At 41.4% G+C, this 19031-nt stretch overlaps 1 protein-coding gene across 4 annotated transcripts in view; it reads left to right on the top strand.

The window, feature by feature from the left end:
- The window catches only part of LOC110523807 (poly [ADP-ribose] polymerase tankyrase-1), a 113736-nt gene that overhangs the window by 6010 nt on the left and 88695 nt on the right, over positions 1 to 19031 (top strand). For all 4 annotated transcript variants that reach the window (XM_021602843.2, XM_021602840.2, XM_021602842.2 and 1 more), the window contains exon 3: positions 10218 to 10313. In XM_021602843.2, coding sequence (XP_021458518.2) covers positions 10218 to 10313 — 96 coding nt within the window. The remainder of the gene's footprint in view (positions 1 to 10217; positions 10314 to 19031) is intronic.

The following is a 19031-nucleotide window of genomic DNA, read 5'->3' as shown; positions in this document are numbered from 1 at the left end:
CCCAACCGTAAAGCACAGTGGTGGCAACATCATGTTGTGGGGGTGCTTTGCTGCAGGAGGGACTGGTGCACTTCAGAAAATAGATGGCATCATGAGGTGGGAAAATTACGTGGGTGTTTTGAAGCAACATCTCAAGACATCAGTCAGGAAGATAAAGCTTGGTCGCAAATGGGTCTTCCAAATGGACAATGACCCCAAACATACTTCCAAAGTTGTGGCAAAATGGCTTAAGGACAACAAAGTCAAGGTATTGGAGTGGCCATCACAAAGCCCTGACCTCAATCCTATAGAAAATTTGTGGGCAGAACTGAAAAAGTGTGTGCGAGCAAGGAGACCTCCAAATGTGACTCAGTTACACCAGCTCTGTCAGGAGGAATGGGTCAAAATTCACCCAACTTATTGTGGGAAGCTTGTGGAAGGCTACCCAAAACATTTGACCCAAGTTAAACAATTTTAAAGCAATGCCTCCAAATACTAATTGAGTGCATGTAAACTTCTGACCCACTGGGGATGTGATGAAATAATTAAAAGCTTAAATCATTCTCTCTACTATTATTCTGACATTTCACATTCTTAAAATAAAGTGTTGATCCTAACTGACCTAAGACAGGGAATATTTCCTAGGATTAAATGTCAGGAATTGTGAAAAACTGAGTTTAAATGTATTTGGCTAAGGTGTATGTAAACTTCAGACTTCAACTGTATATTGTGAGGGTCTGATTCTGATGACATGATGATCGATGCGTGACTGCCATTTGACAATTAAAATTATCAATAATGTCATCACGTAGACTAGCATACCCGCACTGTATCTGCAAGCTGTTGTCTTGAGCGCACGTACCAAGACCAGAGTAGGCACATTATTATTAGAATTATTTTGTAAAACTTTTTTTAGTGTGTAGAGCAGCTTTAATATTGCAGATAGAATCGACAATTTATCAATGTAATTGTCTGCCTAATTTCCCTTCCCCCATAGAGTGGGGCAAAAAAAGTATTTAGTCAGCCACCAATTGTGAAAGTTCTCCCACTTAAAAAGATGAGAGGCCTGTAATTTTCATCATAGGTACACTTCAAATATGACAGACAAACTTTTTTTTTTAAATCCAGAAAATCACATTGTAGGATTTTTAATTTATTTGCAAATTATGGTGGAAAATAAGTATTTGGTCAATAACAAAAGTTTATCTCAATTCTTTGTTATATACCCTTTGTTGGCAATGACAGAGGTCAAGCGTTTTCTGTAAGTCTTCACAAGGTTTTCACACACTGTTGCTGGTATTTTGGCCCATTCCTCCATGCAGATCTCCTCTAGAGAAGTGATATTTTGGGGCTGTTGCTGGGCAACACGGACTTTCAACTCCCTCCAAAGATTTTCTATGGGGTTGAGATCTGGAGACTGGCTAGGCCACTCCAGGACCTTGAAATGCTTCTTACGAAGCCACTCCTTCGTTGCCCGGGCGGTGTGTTTGGGATCATTGTCATGCTGAAAGACCCAGCCACGTTTCATCTTCAATGCCCTTGCTGATGGTAGGCTTTGTTACTTTGGTCCCAGCTCTCTGCAGGTCATTCACTAGGTCCCCCCGTGTGGTTCTGGGATTTTTGCTCACCGTTCTTGTGATCATTTTGACCTCACGGGGTGAGATCTTGCGTGGAGCCCCAGATCGAGGGAGATTATCAGGGGTCTTGTATATCTTCCATTTCCTAATAATTGCTCCCACAGTTGATTTCTTCAAACGAAGCTGCTTACCTATTGCAGATTCAGTCTTCCCAGCCTGGTGCAGGTCTACAATTTTGTTTCTGGTGTCCTTTGACAGCTCTTTGGTCTTGGCCGTAGTGGAGTTTGGGGTGTGACTGTTTGAGGCTGTGGACAGGTGTCTTTTATACTGATAACAAGTTCAAACAGGTGCCATTAATACAGGTAACGAGTGGAGGACAGAGGAGCCTCTTAAAACCTCTTGGAACTACCGCTCCCGGATCCGGGAGAATTGTCATCAACTGACACTAATTAGCATAACGCAACGGATAAAAAATATTACTAGAAAATATTCATATTCATGAAATTACAAGTGAAATATATTGAATCACAGTTTAGCCTTTTGTTAATCTACCTGTCATCTCAGATTTTGAAATTATGCTTTACAGCCAAAGCAAGACGAGCATTTGTGTAAGTTTATCGATAGCCTAGCATAGCATTATGCCTAGCTAGCAGCAGGCAGCTTGGTCACCAAAATCAGAAAAGCAATCAAATTATATAGTTTACCTTTGATGAGCTTCGGATGTTTTCACTCACGAGACTCCCAGTTAGATAGCAAATGTTCATTTTTTTCCATAAAGATAATTTTTGTAGCCGAAATAGCTCCGTTTTGTTCTTCACGTTTGGCTGAGAAATCGACCGGAAATTGAGGTCACGACAACTCTGAAAAATATTCCAAATTAGATCCATAATATCGACAGAAACATGGCAAACGTTTTTTATAATCAATCCTCAAGGTGTTTTTCAATTATCTATTCGATAATATATCAACCGGGTCAGTTGGCTTCTTAGTAGGCGCGAGAGAAACAATGGCCGCATTTGTCTATTACGCACATATCACTCTGAGAGCCACCAGTTGACCATTGACGCAATGTTGTCGCTCAAGCTAATTTTTCAAAATGAAAAAGATCTAATACAATGATGGGCAAGTAACCAAACGGTTGCTAGATCGAATCCCCGAGCTGAGAAGGTAAAAATCTGTCGTCCTGAACACGGCACTTAACCCACTGTTCCTAGGCTGTCATTGTGAATAAGAGTTTGTTCTTAACCTTTCTGATCTCCCCATCCCGGATCCGGGATCGTGAATACAGACTCAAGCTCATTACCATAACGCAACGTTAACTATTCATGAAAATCGCAAATGAAATGAAATAAATATGCTAGCTCTCAAGCTTAGCCTTTTGTTAACAACACTGTCATCTCAGATTTTCAAAATATGCTTCTCAACCATTGCAAAACAAGCATTTGTGTAACAGTATTGATGGCTAACGTAGCATTTAGCATTAGCATTCAGCTGGCAACATTTACACAAAAACAGAAAAGCATTCAAAAAAATAATTTACCTTTGAAGAACTTCAGATGTTTTCAATGAGGAGACTCTCAGATAGCAAATGTTCAGTTTTTCCTGAAAGATTATTTGTTTAGGACAAATCGCTCCGTTTTCTGCGTCACGTTTAGCTATGAAAAAACCCCTGTATCCAGGATTGTGTAAATCTATCAGCAAGCTCATTAGCATAACACAACGTTAACTATTTATTTATGAAAATCGCAAATGAAATGAAATAAATATGCCATCTCTCAAGCTTAGCCTTTTGTAAACAACACTGTCATCTCAGATTTTCAAAATATGCTTCTCAACCATAGGAAAACAATCATTTGTGTAAAAGTAGCTAGCTAGAGTTAGCATTTCGCGTTAGCATTTACCGTTAGCATTAGCGTTAGCATCCAGCACGCAACATTAACAAAAACATAAAAGCGTTCAAATAAAATCATTTACCTTTGAAGAACTTCTGATGTTTTCAATGAGGATACTCTCAGTTAGATAGCAGATGCTCAGTTTTTCCAAAAAGATTCCTTGTGTATTAGAAATAGCTCCGTTTTATACATCACATTTGGCTACCAAAAAAAATCCATAAATTCAGTCCTCAAAACGCAAACTTTTTTTCCAAATTAACTCCATAATATCGACTGAAAACATGGCAAACGTTGTTTAGAATCAATCATCAAGGTGTTTTTCACATATCTCTTCATTGATACATCGTTCTTGGACACATGCTTTCTCCCCTGAATCAAATGGTAAAGTAGAAGCAGCTGGCAATTGCGCACCGAATTCGACGCAGGACACCAGGCGGACACTTGGAAAATGTAGTCTCTTATGGTCAATCTTCCAATGATATGCCTACAAATACGTCACAATGCTGCTAAGACCTTGGGCGAACGACAGAAAGTGTAGGCTCATTCGTTGCGCAATCACAGCCATATAAGGAGAGAATGGAAAACAGAGCTTCAGAAATTCTGCTAATTCCTGGGTGATGCATCATCTTGGTTTCGCCTGTAGAATGAGTTCTGGGGCACTTACAGACAAAATCTTTGCAGATTCTGAAACTTCAGAGTGTTTTCTTTCCAAAACTGTCAAGAATATGCATAGTCGAGCATCTTTTCGTGACAAAATATCGCGCTTAAAACGGGAACGTTTTTTATCCAAAAATGAAATAGCGCCCCTAGAGATCTAACAGGTTAACTCCACCAACCCTATTTATGATATAATTTACAAAGATTATACCATTTTCACCATAATATTGGTTGTCATATTTGTTCTGTCTTTTCTGGTGGATTAAATTGAAATTGCAAGTAACTTTCTATGGTTTGTTTTAAAAATAGCAATATTTTGGAGATTATTTATATAATAACTGAAAGTGTGAGGTTATAATCTGAATAAAGGGAAATCGGGTGAGCCATTCTTACTAATCTGCTAGAGAACCAGTTCAGATTTAAGTATAGCTTTTGCATGACTGAAGCCTTTTTAGTAAGAGGTCTAATGCTTTAATACCTAATGATTTCTGCCCTCTGAATTCATATTCATGACATAAATATAGAGTAGGCACATTTGCTATTTAACGCAACAGTTTTGGTGAAAATAAATCTAGGTTGGAGTTAAATGTGATGCACATGGCACTTTAGATTTTTGTTTGGTACATGAGAAGTTAAGCAAAAAAAGAACATTTTGTGTGCACTGTCATTTGGTGGAAACACACTGGTGGGGAAAATTAACATATTTTTTAATATTCACAAGTCTGTCGCCAATTGGATGGAAATCTAGCTATACAGATTGTTGATTTGTGAGCTGCTGTTCTTCAGAACTGGGCATGTAAGGAGATATTCACTCATGCTTTTGCTTGTCTCAGATATTATATACATATTTTTGTGTGTTATGTTTATGTTGAATGAAAATAATTTCAGCAGAAATTAAGCAGTAACCATTAAGTGACTTTAGCCTAATTTCAGCAGTGCCAGTTCATTAACATAAAAACACTCACTCTGCTCATCTCATGCCAGAATGTAATTACTACACACATTTCTCACTCTCACAGAGACTAATAACATTTGGACTCGATAGTTACATACCACAATATTATTTTGGACGATATTATACTGAACAAAAATATAAATGCAACATGTAAAGTGTTGGTCCCATGTTTCATGAGCTGAAATAAAATATCTCAGAAATGTTCCATATGCACAAAATGTGTATTTCTCTCATTTTGTTCAGAAATTTGTTTACATCCCTGTTAGTGAGCATTTCTCATTTGCCAAGATAATCCCTCCACCTGACAGGTATGGCTGATTAAACAGCATGATCATTACACAGGTGCACCTTGTGTTTGGGACAATAAAAGGCCACTTTAAAATGTGCAGTTTTGACAAACACAATGCCACAGATGTCTCAAGTTTTGAGGGAGCATGCAATTGGCATGCTGACTGCAGGAATGTCCACCAGAGCTGTTGCCAGATAATTTAATGTAAATTTCTCTGCCACAAGCCGCCTCCAGCGTCATTTTAGAGAATTTGGCAGTACGTCCAACCGGCCTCAATCCGCAGACCACGCATAACCTCTCCAGCCCAGGACCTCCACATCTGGCTTCTTTGCCTGCGGGATCATCTGAGACCAGCCACCGGGACAGATGATGTATCTGTGGGTTTGCACAAGTAAGGCTGTGTCGGTCATGACAGCCGGTGATTTTCAAGCAATTAACTGTCGGTCTCACGATAATTGACTCTTAATTAACATATAGACATTTAGCATCTCCTGGCTTCCACGCATAGCCTACAAGCCACTGATGCAGACCTTTGGAACATCTACATTTTAAAAAGGCAAATAAATCCATATAATATAGCCTACACTTTCACAATAAATCAATCATTTATTTTAGACAGGTCTAAAGAAGCATGATATGAAGAAAATGAAGTCTATTTCAGCAGAACAGAATTGCGTACTCTGAGTTGTCCTGATCTGGCTATGCCAAATGGCTGTGGGCTACACTATTTAATTTAGCAGATAAGATTAGCTTAGAATTCCGTGGCATTATTTTATAATATGAAGAATACAATTGAACAAAGTGGAAATAAAATGATTTGAGATTGCGCACATTTATTTACCTGTGTTGACAGGTAAATAAAGAAATATGTACTCCTATTTGCTTAATTTAGAGGTATTAATGTAACTTTTGTTGTTCTACAAACGTTGGGCTACATGTTTCGATATTTGATACATTGTAAGGCTTCATGATGCTACTCTAATGATGATTTTGAAAAAAGTCGCTTGAAAGGCATGAGCTCTGCTTTGTTTTTTGCGCGGGCTGTACACACTTCATCACTATTTCATTCACAATTTGACAAGCACTTGATAATGCCTCGAATTTTACGGCGGCATCCCCTTTTGTGTGGCCATAATGCACCTTGGTCTGGAGTGCTGCGATGTGCCCTTCTCCCTGAGTGCTGCGCGCTCCGAGCGCCTCTCACTCACATGGCTCCCCATCACGTGATCGGGTCTTTCATACAGGCTACAAGTGAAGACAGACACATCGTGGATGCAACTGCGCGGGTCCTTACCCAATTCTGAGGTGCATATTGAAGATATTGGAAGAACTGTCCACATTTACTTTTCATCAGCCAACAAAATGAGTAGGCCTAACGAACAGCAAAAGCACTAGCCTAAGCCAATCTACTATCCCCCATAGTACAAAAGTTGACAAATTCTGTGCAAGAAATAAATATTCCAAACATAGTCTGGGACAGTTGTGAGATGCAATAGATCCCAAATTAATACTTAAAAAAAAACGCAATATGGCTGATGCAACAGATCAGAACGTTTAGCTTAAAATGTTAAAGAACTATTAGGCTATTTCTTCCATTATAAGCGCAGCAATGCACACATGGTAGTAGGCTATAAGCGCAGCAATGCACACATGGTAGTAGGCTGTAAGCACTGCAATGCACATATGATAGTAGGCTATAAGCGCAGCAATGCACACATGGTAGTAGGCTATAAGCGCAAATGTTCCATTTAGCGGGAAAATACCTTTATAATTTGACCGCGAATGCGGTTATGCATGTAATGCTTTTATTATAAAGATGCATTTTTATGGAGCAAATTATTTTCCCCAAACTTAACTCACGCTGCTTATGCATGCAAGTAAGGCGCTATACACCTTGTAAAGCGGATTAATGTGCTTCATTTTAATACGTTATTTGGCCACTTTAGTTGTGATAGAAACCTTATCTAAACACATAGGCCTATGGGCTAGGCTACATGAGTTGTGCGACTGATTCGAAAAAGTCGGCAAAAAAAGGAATCGTTTTTTGCCTTATGCTGGGGGCATCATTCACAAGTGATAGGCTAACATTGATACCCATCAGACTATTCTTGATTTAATCTTGTTTTCACATATTCTAAATAATATATGTGTGAAATTTGTTTTGATTTAGAATGGACCATTATGCACCTGTCTCGAAACGGGGCAGCGGGAAAAATGCATGTCATCTATGCACTTAAATAGCGAATGGAGGACGCCTTTCCGTGGTTCATTTTCATGCCAGGCAGGTAGTTTATACTCCTGTTTAATTAAAAGCGATGTGCTAAATATTAAGAAAGTTTAGAAATAAATATAGTAGGTCTGGCCTATGATGGGATCCTCTTCTTTTTAATATCGACTATCATTTCTCGCGTAGCTTATAGAAATGTTGAGCAACATGAGCTCACAGGCTGTCAAGAAGTGTTTGATTAGATGTTTGATTACCTTTGCATTGTCAGTGATTTAGAGGGACAATAGAGTGCTTGAATACCAGACAGTTAGCAAGTTTGGTAGGCTACTAATGACCATCACTTGGAGAACCCTAATCACCGTGACTAAAAGGTCACTTGGAATTGAACTGCCTTCATGACCGCCGGTGTGGTGATATTACGGGATTCCCCAACAGCCCTATGCACGACCAAAGAATTTCTGCGCAAACGGTCAGAAACCGTCTCAGAGAAGCTCACCTGCGTGCTCATCTTCACCAGGCTCTTGACCAGACTGCAGTTTGTTGTTGTAACTGACTTCAGTGGGGAAATGCTCACCTTTCGATGGCCACTGGCACGTTGGAGAATTGTACCGGGCAGATGGCAGTATGAGGTTGCGTGGGCTAACATCATAATGCAATAAAATCGTAGTATGGAATCCTAATATGTATAGAATCGCAATACACTGTGTCAGCACCTAAGTGTCAGGATCATATGATCAGGCCCCCTCCATCCTCTCCATCTTGTCAGCTAGCTCTGTCACTCCACAGTGGCTGGTGTTTGTATGCTGAGCACTCTCCCGCCCTCTCGTTTATCATTGTTGTAGGTGTTATTGGCCGTGTTAGCCAGCTGCACATGCAGCACCATGGGAACAGGGTGAGCGGTGATGGCAAGGCAAATGGCTCATCTACTCAATCTTTGGGAGTGTCTCTCTTTGGTATGTGTGTGTGTTCGGAGGGTGGAGGTCATGTGGGTTTACATTATGAGGGGGAAGGAGTTGTTGTTGCTGTACAGGAACAGCTGAGCTCGCTCGCTCGCTCTCGCTCCCTCTCTCGCTCATGTGTGACAGACAGATAGATAGGCAGGCAAGCTGTCAGAGGAGCACCTGCGAATCTTAATCACCCCGTTGCCATCATTTACGCCTTGACACGACACCAAGCCCCCTCCACACTGCCCCATCCCTCTCTCCACTGCCCCCTCCACCAGCACGGCCACCCCTCCATCAGACTCCCACTGACTGCCTGTCATACCTCGACTCTCTGCTCTGCCTCCAGCTAACGCAGCAGCGTATGAGAGCCTACCTGCATATTAATCTGTTACAGGACTGAGACTGCTGCTATAGCCCAGCATATGTCTATTTTACAGAGGGCTCCTTTTCATTGGATTTGTTCACTCTTTCTTCCACCAGGACTTTCTCTTTAGTGTCTCCCTGCTCCTTTAGTTACCAGGCTAGTAGGACAGGAGTGGATGTGGAAGACAATGTGATTTGGTGCAGAGCTAAATCACATTTGTGTTGAGGAATGGGTGAGTTAACGTGTGGCGTGCGTCACCGACGTGGAGAGAGGGGCAGGCAGGCAGACAGACAGACATGGACTCCCATTTAGCCAAGTGATCATCCGAGTGGCGATGTTGAGAAAAGCTGCTGCTGCTGCTGCTTGCGTGACTGAATACGTATGATGACAAATCGCTCCGAAAGCGAGCACCCTCACCCTGTTCTGCTGTGTATAAAAGGTGTATGTGATTTTGAGAGGTGCGATCCAGATTGAGTAGGAGTTGTCTTTAACCGACCCTCTTGTTTTCCTCTCCCGGCCTCCCTCCCCATTGACTCTTTCTTTCATTGTCCTGCTCCCTGATTTGAGTGCAGAGCAGTTTTCTGCCTCTCTCCCTTTGTGTGTCTTCTTTGTTTTGTTCAGTGTGTAAACCTTGGTAATACATAGAGCAGTGTGGGTGTGTGAAGTGAAGAACGACTGAAGCGTAGTAGTGTTGCAGGATGTGATTGGTAGTGTGCGTGTGTTTCGGGATAGAGCTGAGAGTTCGGGGCCGCTGGTCTCCTTATGAGCGAGCGCTCTGCTGTTCATCCACTCAGACAATCACTCATCTGGGGGAGATTAAAACGCTGCACCCTGGGAAACATGTCGTCGTCCCCCCCCCGTCTCTCTTCTTTCCCCTCCCTTACTCTGTCTCTAACCCTCTGCTCTTTTATTGTCACGCTCGCTCGCTCTCTCTCTCTCTCTCTCATTCCCTCTCCCTCCCTGGGCTAGAGCGAGAAAGGCAGGCAGGCGGGCTTTGATATTCTGCTCTCATACCTGTGCTGGAGTCACATGGTAGTGCCTGAGTCCTCCTGCCTGTTTTTCTAATATGGCTTTTTTCCCTCCTCCTCACCTCCGCCGCAGCATTCAGTTTGGGCTGTTGTTTTTTTCCCCTCTTGCTGCCTGCTGTCGCTCCGGTCCTCCGTTCTCACGACGCACCACTGGTGTGCGATGTATGTTTATGTCGGCAGCATGCCGCGGAGCCAGAGAGTGCTAGCGGGCAGCAGTGGCGGCAGCGCTAGTCCTGGTGTTAGCAGTGGTGGTCTGTGTCTGTCCCTGCCTGAGCTCAGCTACTGTCTGTGTTTCCCCTGTACAGTGCTGCTCCAGCATGGAGCCGACCCCAACATTCGCAACACCGACGGCAAGAGTGCCCTGGACCTTTCCGACCCGTCCGCCAAGGCTGTGCTCACTGGTAAGTGATGAGCGATTATTATTGTATTTTTATTTATTTATTTTTTTACCTCTCTTACTCCCTTTCTTTCTTTCTCTCAAGTTACCTCTATCACTTGAAGTCTCTCTACCTCCACTGCACTCTTTCTCTCCCTCTCTCGTGCTCTCTACCTCTGCCACTCTATTTCTCTTTGTATCTACCACTCTCTTTCTCTTTGTTGTCTACATACCTTCTCCTCTAGCAGTCTCTCTACCCCTCGCTCTTTCTACCTCTACCACTCTTTCTCTCTTCCTACGTACCTGACCTCTTGCGCCTCACCTCTCCTCTCTCTCTCTCTTCTCTCTCTCTCCCCCAGAGATAAGTTGTCGAACTGCGAATGATCCTCCACTTGTATCCACACTACTCTATTCTTCACCCTCTTCCATGGTCTTATCTGTTGATTTTGTGTCTGAGTTGGTTGTGTGATTCTCTCCTTTCAGCAGTCAAGACAAATCCATAATTAGGCTGTTCCTTTGTGTTGCTGTTCTTTCACGCTCTCTCTGTTCACGCGGTTTCGTCATATTCCCTGGCTGGTAGATAAATTAAGGTGCGATACAGAGTGGAAGACTGTCCTAAAAGGCTTTCCACCCACCTTGTAAACAAATCACGGAGCGGATGTTATTTGTCTGGAATTTCTGTACGTGATGCAAACGTGAACTGATTTTGATAACAGTATTCAACAACAAAACATTCACATGATACGAGAGCAGACAAAACCATTACACACTCCGGAAGTGTTTACTATGTTGGAGTGTGGCACGCAAGAAGAGCAACACACTGTTTACTGTTGCCAATTTGTCCTCTGTTGCTGAATATGACCGTGAGAAAAACTTCCTCTTATTGATTGCTGTGTGTAGACCGCAGTATTAAGCCGTGCGTGTGTGTTTAGATTTCTTGGAGATGAATGTATACATGTATACAACATCTTAATTATACCACCTGCTTGGACTTTCGTTTTGAGACACTGTCAGTGAACTGATGCGATCCAGGTAGAAAATGCCCATCACTGTCACACTAAACTCTGGCCTTGTAGTATCATGACCCGGCTATCAACAATCACCAGACGACTTTCATGGGTTGAGAAAGAGCAGCCGAGAGGACTGTACTGTCTGTATAAATAGTGTAGCAGCGAGAGAGGAGAACCCCTCCAGTCACTGGAGTACTCCAGATAATTGTTACATATCGACTTTTCTTATCTCTCTCTGCACTTTGCGCCAGCACTCTGTCCGACCCTCATGCTGCTCAAGGCCCCGACTCTCTCTCCTAGAGCAAAGCTAACAGTGTTCACATACGCACATACTAGGGAAGGGGTTTTTAAACAATTGTACTATTCAAATAGTATCATGAATTTTTGCCCTAAGTCCGGAAATTTGAAATACATGATTTAAAAAAAAATTAAACAGTTTGTTTTGTTACATTTTTATTTTACATTTTTATTTGAAAAACAATGATTTTTTATTTACCTGTTCACTGCTGCGTGAGGGAGAGAGGCTGGTACTCTATTGCTGCAGCTGTAAAGGGGCTTGGAGCGAGCAGACGGAGGGAGACGGAGTGTCACGGTAGCCACTAGCCACAGCAACTCGGCTACGGCCAAGACAAGCTAACTTGTAGCAGCCACAATGTTATTTATCATCGCACATAACAGTACCCGTCTTGACTGAAGTAGCCTAGAGAGAGGCTGGACAATAGAGCGAGTTAAAATTCGCCCAAGTCTGAAAAACAGCAAAATAATATTGGCTAAGCTGGAACACTAGCGCACGCCCATAGCAAATGAATGGAATCGAACATTCGCAGAGCCTGTTTTGACTGGATTGATGCTTAGAATTTCATTTCACATAAAATGCACCAAAAAATTTATACCTTTTTATTTTACCACTACAATCTGTTCGTCGGACGAAACTGTAAAAAAAAAAAAACTTGTGTAGAAAGTAAACATCTGCACCTCGATGGTGTCAACTGTGCTTATGTCTGCGTAATGAAAGTAGAGGAAAAGATAAACTTCTGACTATTTCTAGTCTAGTGATCGATGACAAAAGAACTCGCTGCCCAGACATACATAATTACAAAGAGGAGGTTCTCCTGATTTGAAATGGTGCCCGACTTGAAAAAATCAAAATATACACATGGTGAGATATTTGGCTAAATAGACAGACTGGCATGCCTCTCCATAGGAAAACAATGGGGGAGCTCAGCGTTCCAAGGGCAAAAAGTATTTTGGGGCTAGCATTTGATGACAACCAAGCTCGCTGCCCAGATTTACATAATTAGAAAGAGGAGATTCTCATGATTTTAAAATGACGTCTGACTAGAAAAAAATCCAAATATACACTTTGCAAGATATTTGGCGAAATAGACCGACATGATTTCCCCTATAGGAATCAATAGGACGACCTCAGTTTCATGAGTAATTTCTTTGTTTACATTTGAACTTCTAACAACATGAGCAGGTCTCATTGCCAACAATAGCGAAGAATTGTGACGTAAAACAATAAGCTGGGAATAGAACGTTCGGAAGGCGAGTTGGTGCTCAATAGAACTAATAGGAGCTGGCAGGGTGAAAAATAACCTAAAATAAGGCCTGTTTTTCTCGATTACTTCAAATCGACGACAAGCAGCTTGGAAAAATGGTCACATTATGAAACTGGGCTCCACGGTGGATGCAATGAACTAGCTTTTATCGGAAAAAAAGCGTTGTTAAAAATGTAATCTGTCCAGCCTACTAGAGAAGCTAGCTAAGCTAGCTAAGCTAGCCAGCTATAGCTAGCTAGTATAATTGAGGCTACCCCCCTCCCAACCCCATTCAGATAAAACAACAATCTACCTTTTGGTTGCTCGTTGTGGCCTACTTCTCAATTCGGTAACATTTTAATTCTGTAACTTTATTCCATCTTGCTTTGTGTTAGTGAACTCTCACTCCACTTGCTACACATTGAGCCTCTTTGCCACTTTGATTGGCCAACAAAAACAACAAGCTACACATGTTAAAATATGATTTTTTTCTCGCAAATATGTATATTCCAATACTAATGTTCATTTGGATATTTAGAATAAACGCCACACTTGTTTTTCTATCCTCGTGGGGACCTAAATTTGATTTCCACTCAAAATCCTATTTCCCCTGACTAAAACCCAACCCTAATTGTAACCCTAAACCTAACCCCTAAGCTTAAAATAGCTTTTGTCCTCGCGGGGATGTGGGGAATGTCCCCATGAGGGAGATTTTTCCTTGTTTTCCTATCCTTGTGGTGACTTTTGGGGATTTCAGGTCCCCACCGAGGACAGAAGAACAAGACACACACACAGTTTCTCTCTCTGAGATAGAGAAACTATAGGACTGTTATCTTGAAAAGGAGATTCCACTGACACTTAGTTTTATCTCCTCGCCTGGCACAATCTTCCTCTTGTAATATAGAGCTCAGTTCTTATGTCACGAGTGGAAACGAGACCGACAACATTTTGAGGAGTCTGTCTTTTTTCCTCTGCAATATTTTTGCCAGATTGGATCGATATGGATGTTCTTTATGCAGACCATCTCAAACTCTCAATGGCACTTCAATGAAACAAGGGGAGAATAGAACAGAGGCACTGCATGTGGGTTGAATGTCTTTTTTTTTATTCAGCACTTAGCTTAGACATTGGAATACGTTTATAATATGTAAAAACCAAGGACACGTCGCAATAGATTGTCAAATCATTAGCTGAACACTATTTGCAGGGCCCTTACGAGGCTTTCCCCATTCATAGCAGGGTAATGTTGTGATTTCTCAGTTGGCCTACCTAAATGGAGTGGACGTTGTACTGTGCTGACTGTGTTACATAAACAATCCCCCTCAAGGTTAGTCTTGAACAGAGGACCAAGCAGAGGCTCAATGATCATGGTGTTGCTCTGGCTGTGTTATACATCCTCTGAGTGTTGGATAATACAGTAGTAACAGGACTGATGTCTCGAGGAAAAAGCCCAAGCCTTTGGCTGTGAAAAGGCACAAAGCGACAAACCATAACCATCTCACCGTGAGAACAGTGTTAGAGGCCATGGGCTAGGTTTTTGTTCCAAACTACCCCATGGACAAGAACACAGTGTAATTATGAAGGTATCTGGTATGTTCTACCAGTTATCTATGTCTGTGATATGAGGTAAGTTACATGCAATCTATATAGATCTGTCATATGAAATAAGCTAGATGTACTGTGTATACACAGCAATAACAGCCAATATAATTATATTTACTTATGATTGACTATTGCGGTCTAGGAACTGTCCAAGACGGACATTCGCGTACCAACCTAAAGTAAACTGACTCCTCTCATCCACAGGACTGTATATCATACTCTACTCTGGTCTAACTTGTTTTACATTGACATGTTGTTTTCTAGAGGGCACCAGATGAGAAATTATATCTTCTTTTAAAGATGCCACACCTGGGAGTCCACACCGTACTTCAAAACACTGTGGCACCGTGTGTTACTGTTAGCCCCTGTCTGTAGTGTACTCCTAGTTGCAGGCTGCATTTTGGATGGATTTAGAGCTGTTATTCAGTTCTTCTACCCCAGAGCGAACAGCGAGTACACTGTTTGATTAAAGATTATATTGACCTATAAACTACCCGGGTGACGGGGAACAAATATCCTGTAGCGATGACAAATTTAGATCTACGCCGTTCCAGCAAAGCTTGAAGTGTTGCCACGGTTCCTGAGCGGAGAATATATCCCTACATGTAATCCGTAACTAACTGCCACGAAAATGCATTTTCAAATCCCGGCTAGAAGTAATTTAGTGTTACGGACGACACCCGGGGTTAGTCTTTTGTTGGATCCTCAAAGCTTCCATTAAAGAAATCGCCTTAAAACACCGCTTGATGCATGCTGCTCCACGTCGTCCTCCACACTCGGATGAATCGCTTTTGAATTATTGACTTTTTCCAGACGACTTGAAATTAAATTCGCTGTACTCTGGGTATGAAAAGGATTGTGTAATTTTGTTTCACACATCTCATCTTGTGATGGAAAAATGCAAGGCATGTTGAGAGGCCCCAGTATGATGTGTAGGATGTTCTTTCGGCCCCTTGGAGGGGGGCTGATGGTCCCCAATATGATGGGAGACCTCTCCAACAGAACACAATGACATGCAGATAAGAAGATGGAGGAACATTTATGCGGATTGTACATGCTGAAGCAAGTCGACATTGCACCCATTTAGTATCGGGTGCCTATTTGGATGTCATTTTGGCTGTGTTGACTTTGCATCTCTGCAAATGAAAGACACGGATTGAGTGGTCTGTGCGTGATTTGATTCTGAAGTTTAGCCCCAGTAGCACCTGTAGCTCTACCCCCTATGCGAGGTAGATTTAGATAAGAGTGCCAGAATCTGAGCAAGATGAGTAAGATGCTGTGTGGGCGCTCCCTTTCTCTTGTCCCTCTACTGCAGCCAGGACCTCTACCTGCTACTGATGAAGTGTCTGCCCCAGTGCCCCCAGCTCTCAGCCGCCCTGTCCCCACTCCACCACACCCCACCGCCGTGCTTAGAATCACAGGGAGTGAGAAGGGCGCTGAGAGCAGTGGAGAGAGAGGCTGGCTAAAAGGGACAGTGATAGAGTGAGGGTGCGTAGAGACCAGCTGCTCTTGAGGCTACACAGAGACAATAGGTTCACGGAGTGTTAAAGGTCCATTGAAGCAGTTATTATCTCAATTTTAAATTATTTCTGGATAACAATTAAGTATCTGATTATTTTTTGGCCATTTTAATAGAAAACAAACGACTTAGCAATTTCTCAAGCAAGAATTTTGCTATGACTGTCTGGGAGTGGGAGGGGAAAACTGAAAATTAGATGTTATTGGCAGGGAGTTTTGGAACGCTTTCTTATTGGTCTATTAACTACTTTACCACATGGTGATGTCACCATGGAAGGCCAAAACAGCATCCCAACAAAACAGGCGGAAATTTAGGAAGTCTTTTTAAAAAACGCTTACATTATCATTTTCACAATTTTACAGTATTATTCCAACCTCATAGTGTGGAAATATGTTTGTATATGTACAGTGCATTTAGGAAAGTATTCAGACTTCCCTTTTTTGTAGCCGTGTTCTAAAATGGATACAATTAAACATGTTCCTCATCAATCTAAACACAATAACCCATAATGACAAAGCGAGAAAAGTTTTTTTTTTTTTTGAAATGTTTCCAAATGTATATAAAAAAACATGAAATACCTTATTTACATACATATTTAGACCCTTTGCTATGAGACTCAAAATTGACCCCAGGTGCATCCTGTTTCCATTGATCGTCCTTGATCAGTGGTGGAAAAAGTACCCAATTGTCATACTTGAGTAAATGTATAGATAGATACCTTATTAGAAAATGACTCAAGTAAAAGTGAGTCACCCAGTAAAATACTACTTGAGTAAAATTCTAAAAGTATTTGATTTTAAATATACTTAAGTATCAAAAGTAAATGTAATTGCTCAAATATACTTACGAATTGAAAGTAGAAGTATACATTTCAAATTCCCTATATTAAACAAACCAGATGCAACCTTTTTTATTTTTTTTATTTATGGATAGCCAGGGGCACACTCCAACACTCAGACATAATTTACAAGCATGTGTGTTTCGTCAGTCCACCAGATCAGAGGCAGTAGGGATGACCAGGATGTTCTCTTAAGTTTGAATTGGATAATTTTCCTGTCCTACTAAGCATTCAAAATGTAACGAGTACTTTTGGGTGTCAGGGAAAATTAAAAAGTACATTATTTTCTTTAGGAATGTAGTGAAGTAAAAGTTGTAATTTAAAAAAAAGTTAAGTACAGATACCCCAAAAACGACTTAACCTCTCTAGGGTACGTGAGACGGTAGCATCCCACCTCTTCAACAGCCAGTGACACTGCAGGGTGCCAAATTCAAAACAACAGAAATCCCATAATTAAAATTCCTCAAACATACATGAATTTTACACCATTTTAAAGATACACTTGTTGTAAATCCAGCCACAGTGTCTGATTTCAAAAAGGCTTTATGACGAAAGCAAACCAAACGATTGTTAGGTGAGTGCCTATTCACAGAATAACACAGACATTTTTCCAGCCAAAGAGAGGATTCACAATAAGCAGAAATATAGATTAAATTAATCACCAACCTTTGATCTTCATCAGATGACACTCATAGGACTTCATGTTACACAATACATGTATGTTTTGTTCGGTAAAGTTCATATTTATATCCAAAAATCTGAGTTTACATTGGCGCCTTACGTTCAGAAGTTCCAAAACATCCTTTGATTTTGCAGAGAGCCACATCAATTTACGACCGGGAGTTCCGTGGGGCGACGCACAATTGGCCTAGTGTCGTCTGGGTTAGGGAGGGTTTGGCCGGCAGGGATATCCTTGTCTCATCGCGTACCAGCGACTCCTGTGGCGGGCCAGGCACAGTGCGCGCCAACCTCTTGTGGCTTTCGACCTTCATCTCGCCCGAGCCCGTACGGGAGTTGTAGTGATGAGACAAAATAGTAACTGCTAACAATTGGATACCACGAAATTGGGGAGAAAAGGGGGTAACCTAAAAAATATATATATATATAAAAAAAAGATACAACTGTTATGCATGGAATTTTAGATGCACTTCTCCTTAATGCAAACGCTGTGTCAGAATTCAAAAAAGCTTTACGGAAAAAGCAACCATGCAATAATCTGAGTCGGCGCTCAGAGCCCAATCAAGACACAAATATATCCGCCATATTATGCAGTCAACAAAAATAATAAATAGCATTATAAATCTTCATTTACCTTTGCTGATCTTCGTCAGAATGCACTCCCACTTCCACAAGAAATGTTTGTTTGTTCGGTAATGTACATCATTTATGTCCAAATAGTTACTTTTGTTAGATCCAAAGTCACCAAGCGCGTTCACTAAAAGCAGACGAAATGTCAAAAAGTTCCGTAACAGTCAGTAGAAACATGTCAAACGATGTATTGAATCAATCTTTAGGATGTTTTTAACATAAATCTTCAATAACGTTCCAACCGGAGAATTCCATTGTCTTCAGAAGTGCGATGGAACAGAGCTCCCTCTCATGTGAACGAGCACGGTCAGTTCATGGCAGACCTTACTCATTCCCTTCACAGTAGAAGCATCAGACAAGGTTCTAAAGACTGTTGACATCTAATGGAAGCCTTAGAAAGTGCAACATTACCAATATCCCACTGTATCTTCAATAGGAGCTGAGTTGAAAATCGACCAACCTCAGATTTCCCACTTCCTGGTCTGATTTTTTCTCAGGTTTTTGCCTGCCTTATGAGTTATGTTATACTCAGACATCATTCAAACAGTTTTAGAAACTTCAGAGTGTTTTCTATCCAAATCTATTAATAATATGCATATTCTAGCTTTTATGGCTTTATAGCAGGCTGTTTACTCTGGGCATGCTTTTCATCCGGATGTGAAAATACTGCCCCCTACCCCAAAAGTTAAGTATTTTTACTTAAGTACTTTACACCACTGCTTGAGATGATTTGACAACTTTATTGGAGTCTACCTGTGGTAAATTCAATTGTTGGACATTATTTGGAAAGGGGCACACCTGTCTATATAAGGTCCCACAGTTGACAGTGCATGGCAGAGCAAAAACCAAGCCATGAGGTCGAAGGAATTATTCGTAGAGCTCCGACACAGGATTGTCGAGGCACGGATCTGAGGAAGGGTACCAA

Source organism: Oncorhynchus mykiss, chromosome 5 (genome assembly GCF_013265735.2).
Source record: "Oncorhynchus mykiss isolate Arlee chromosome 5, USDA_OmykA_1.1, whole genome shotgun sequence".
Taxonomy (NCBI): Eukaryota; Metazoa; Chordata; class Actinopteri; order Salmoniformes; family Salmonidae; genus Oncorhynchus; species Oncorhynchus mykiss.
The sequence above is the reverse complement of the archived record's forward strand: the minus strand, read 5'-3'. Positions and strand labels throughout refer to the sequence as shown.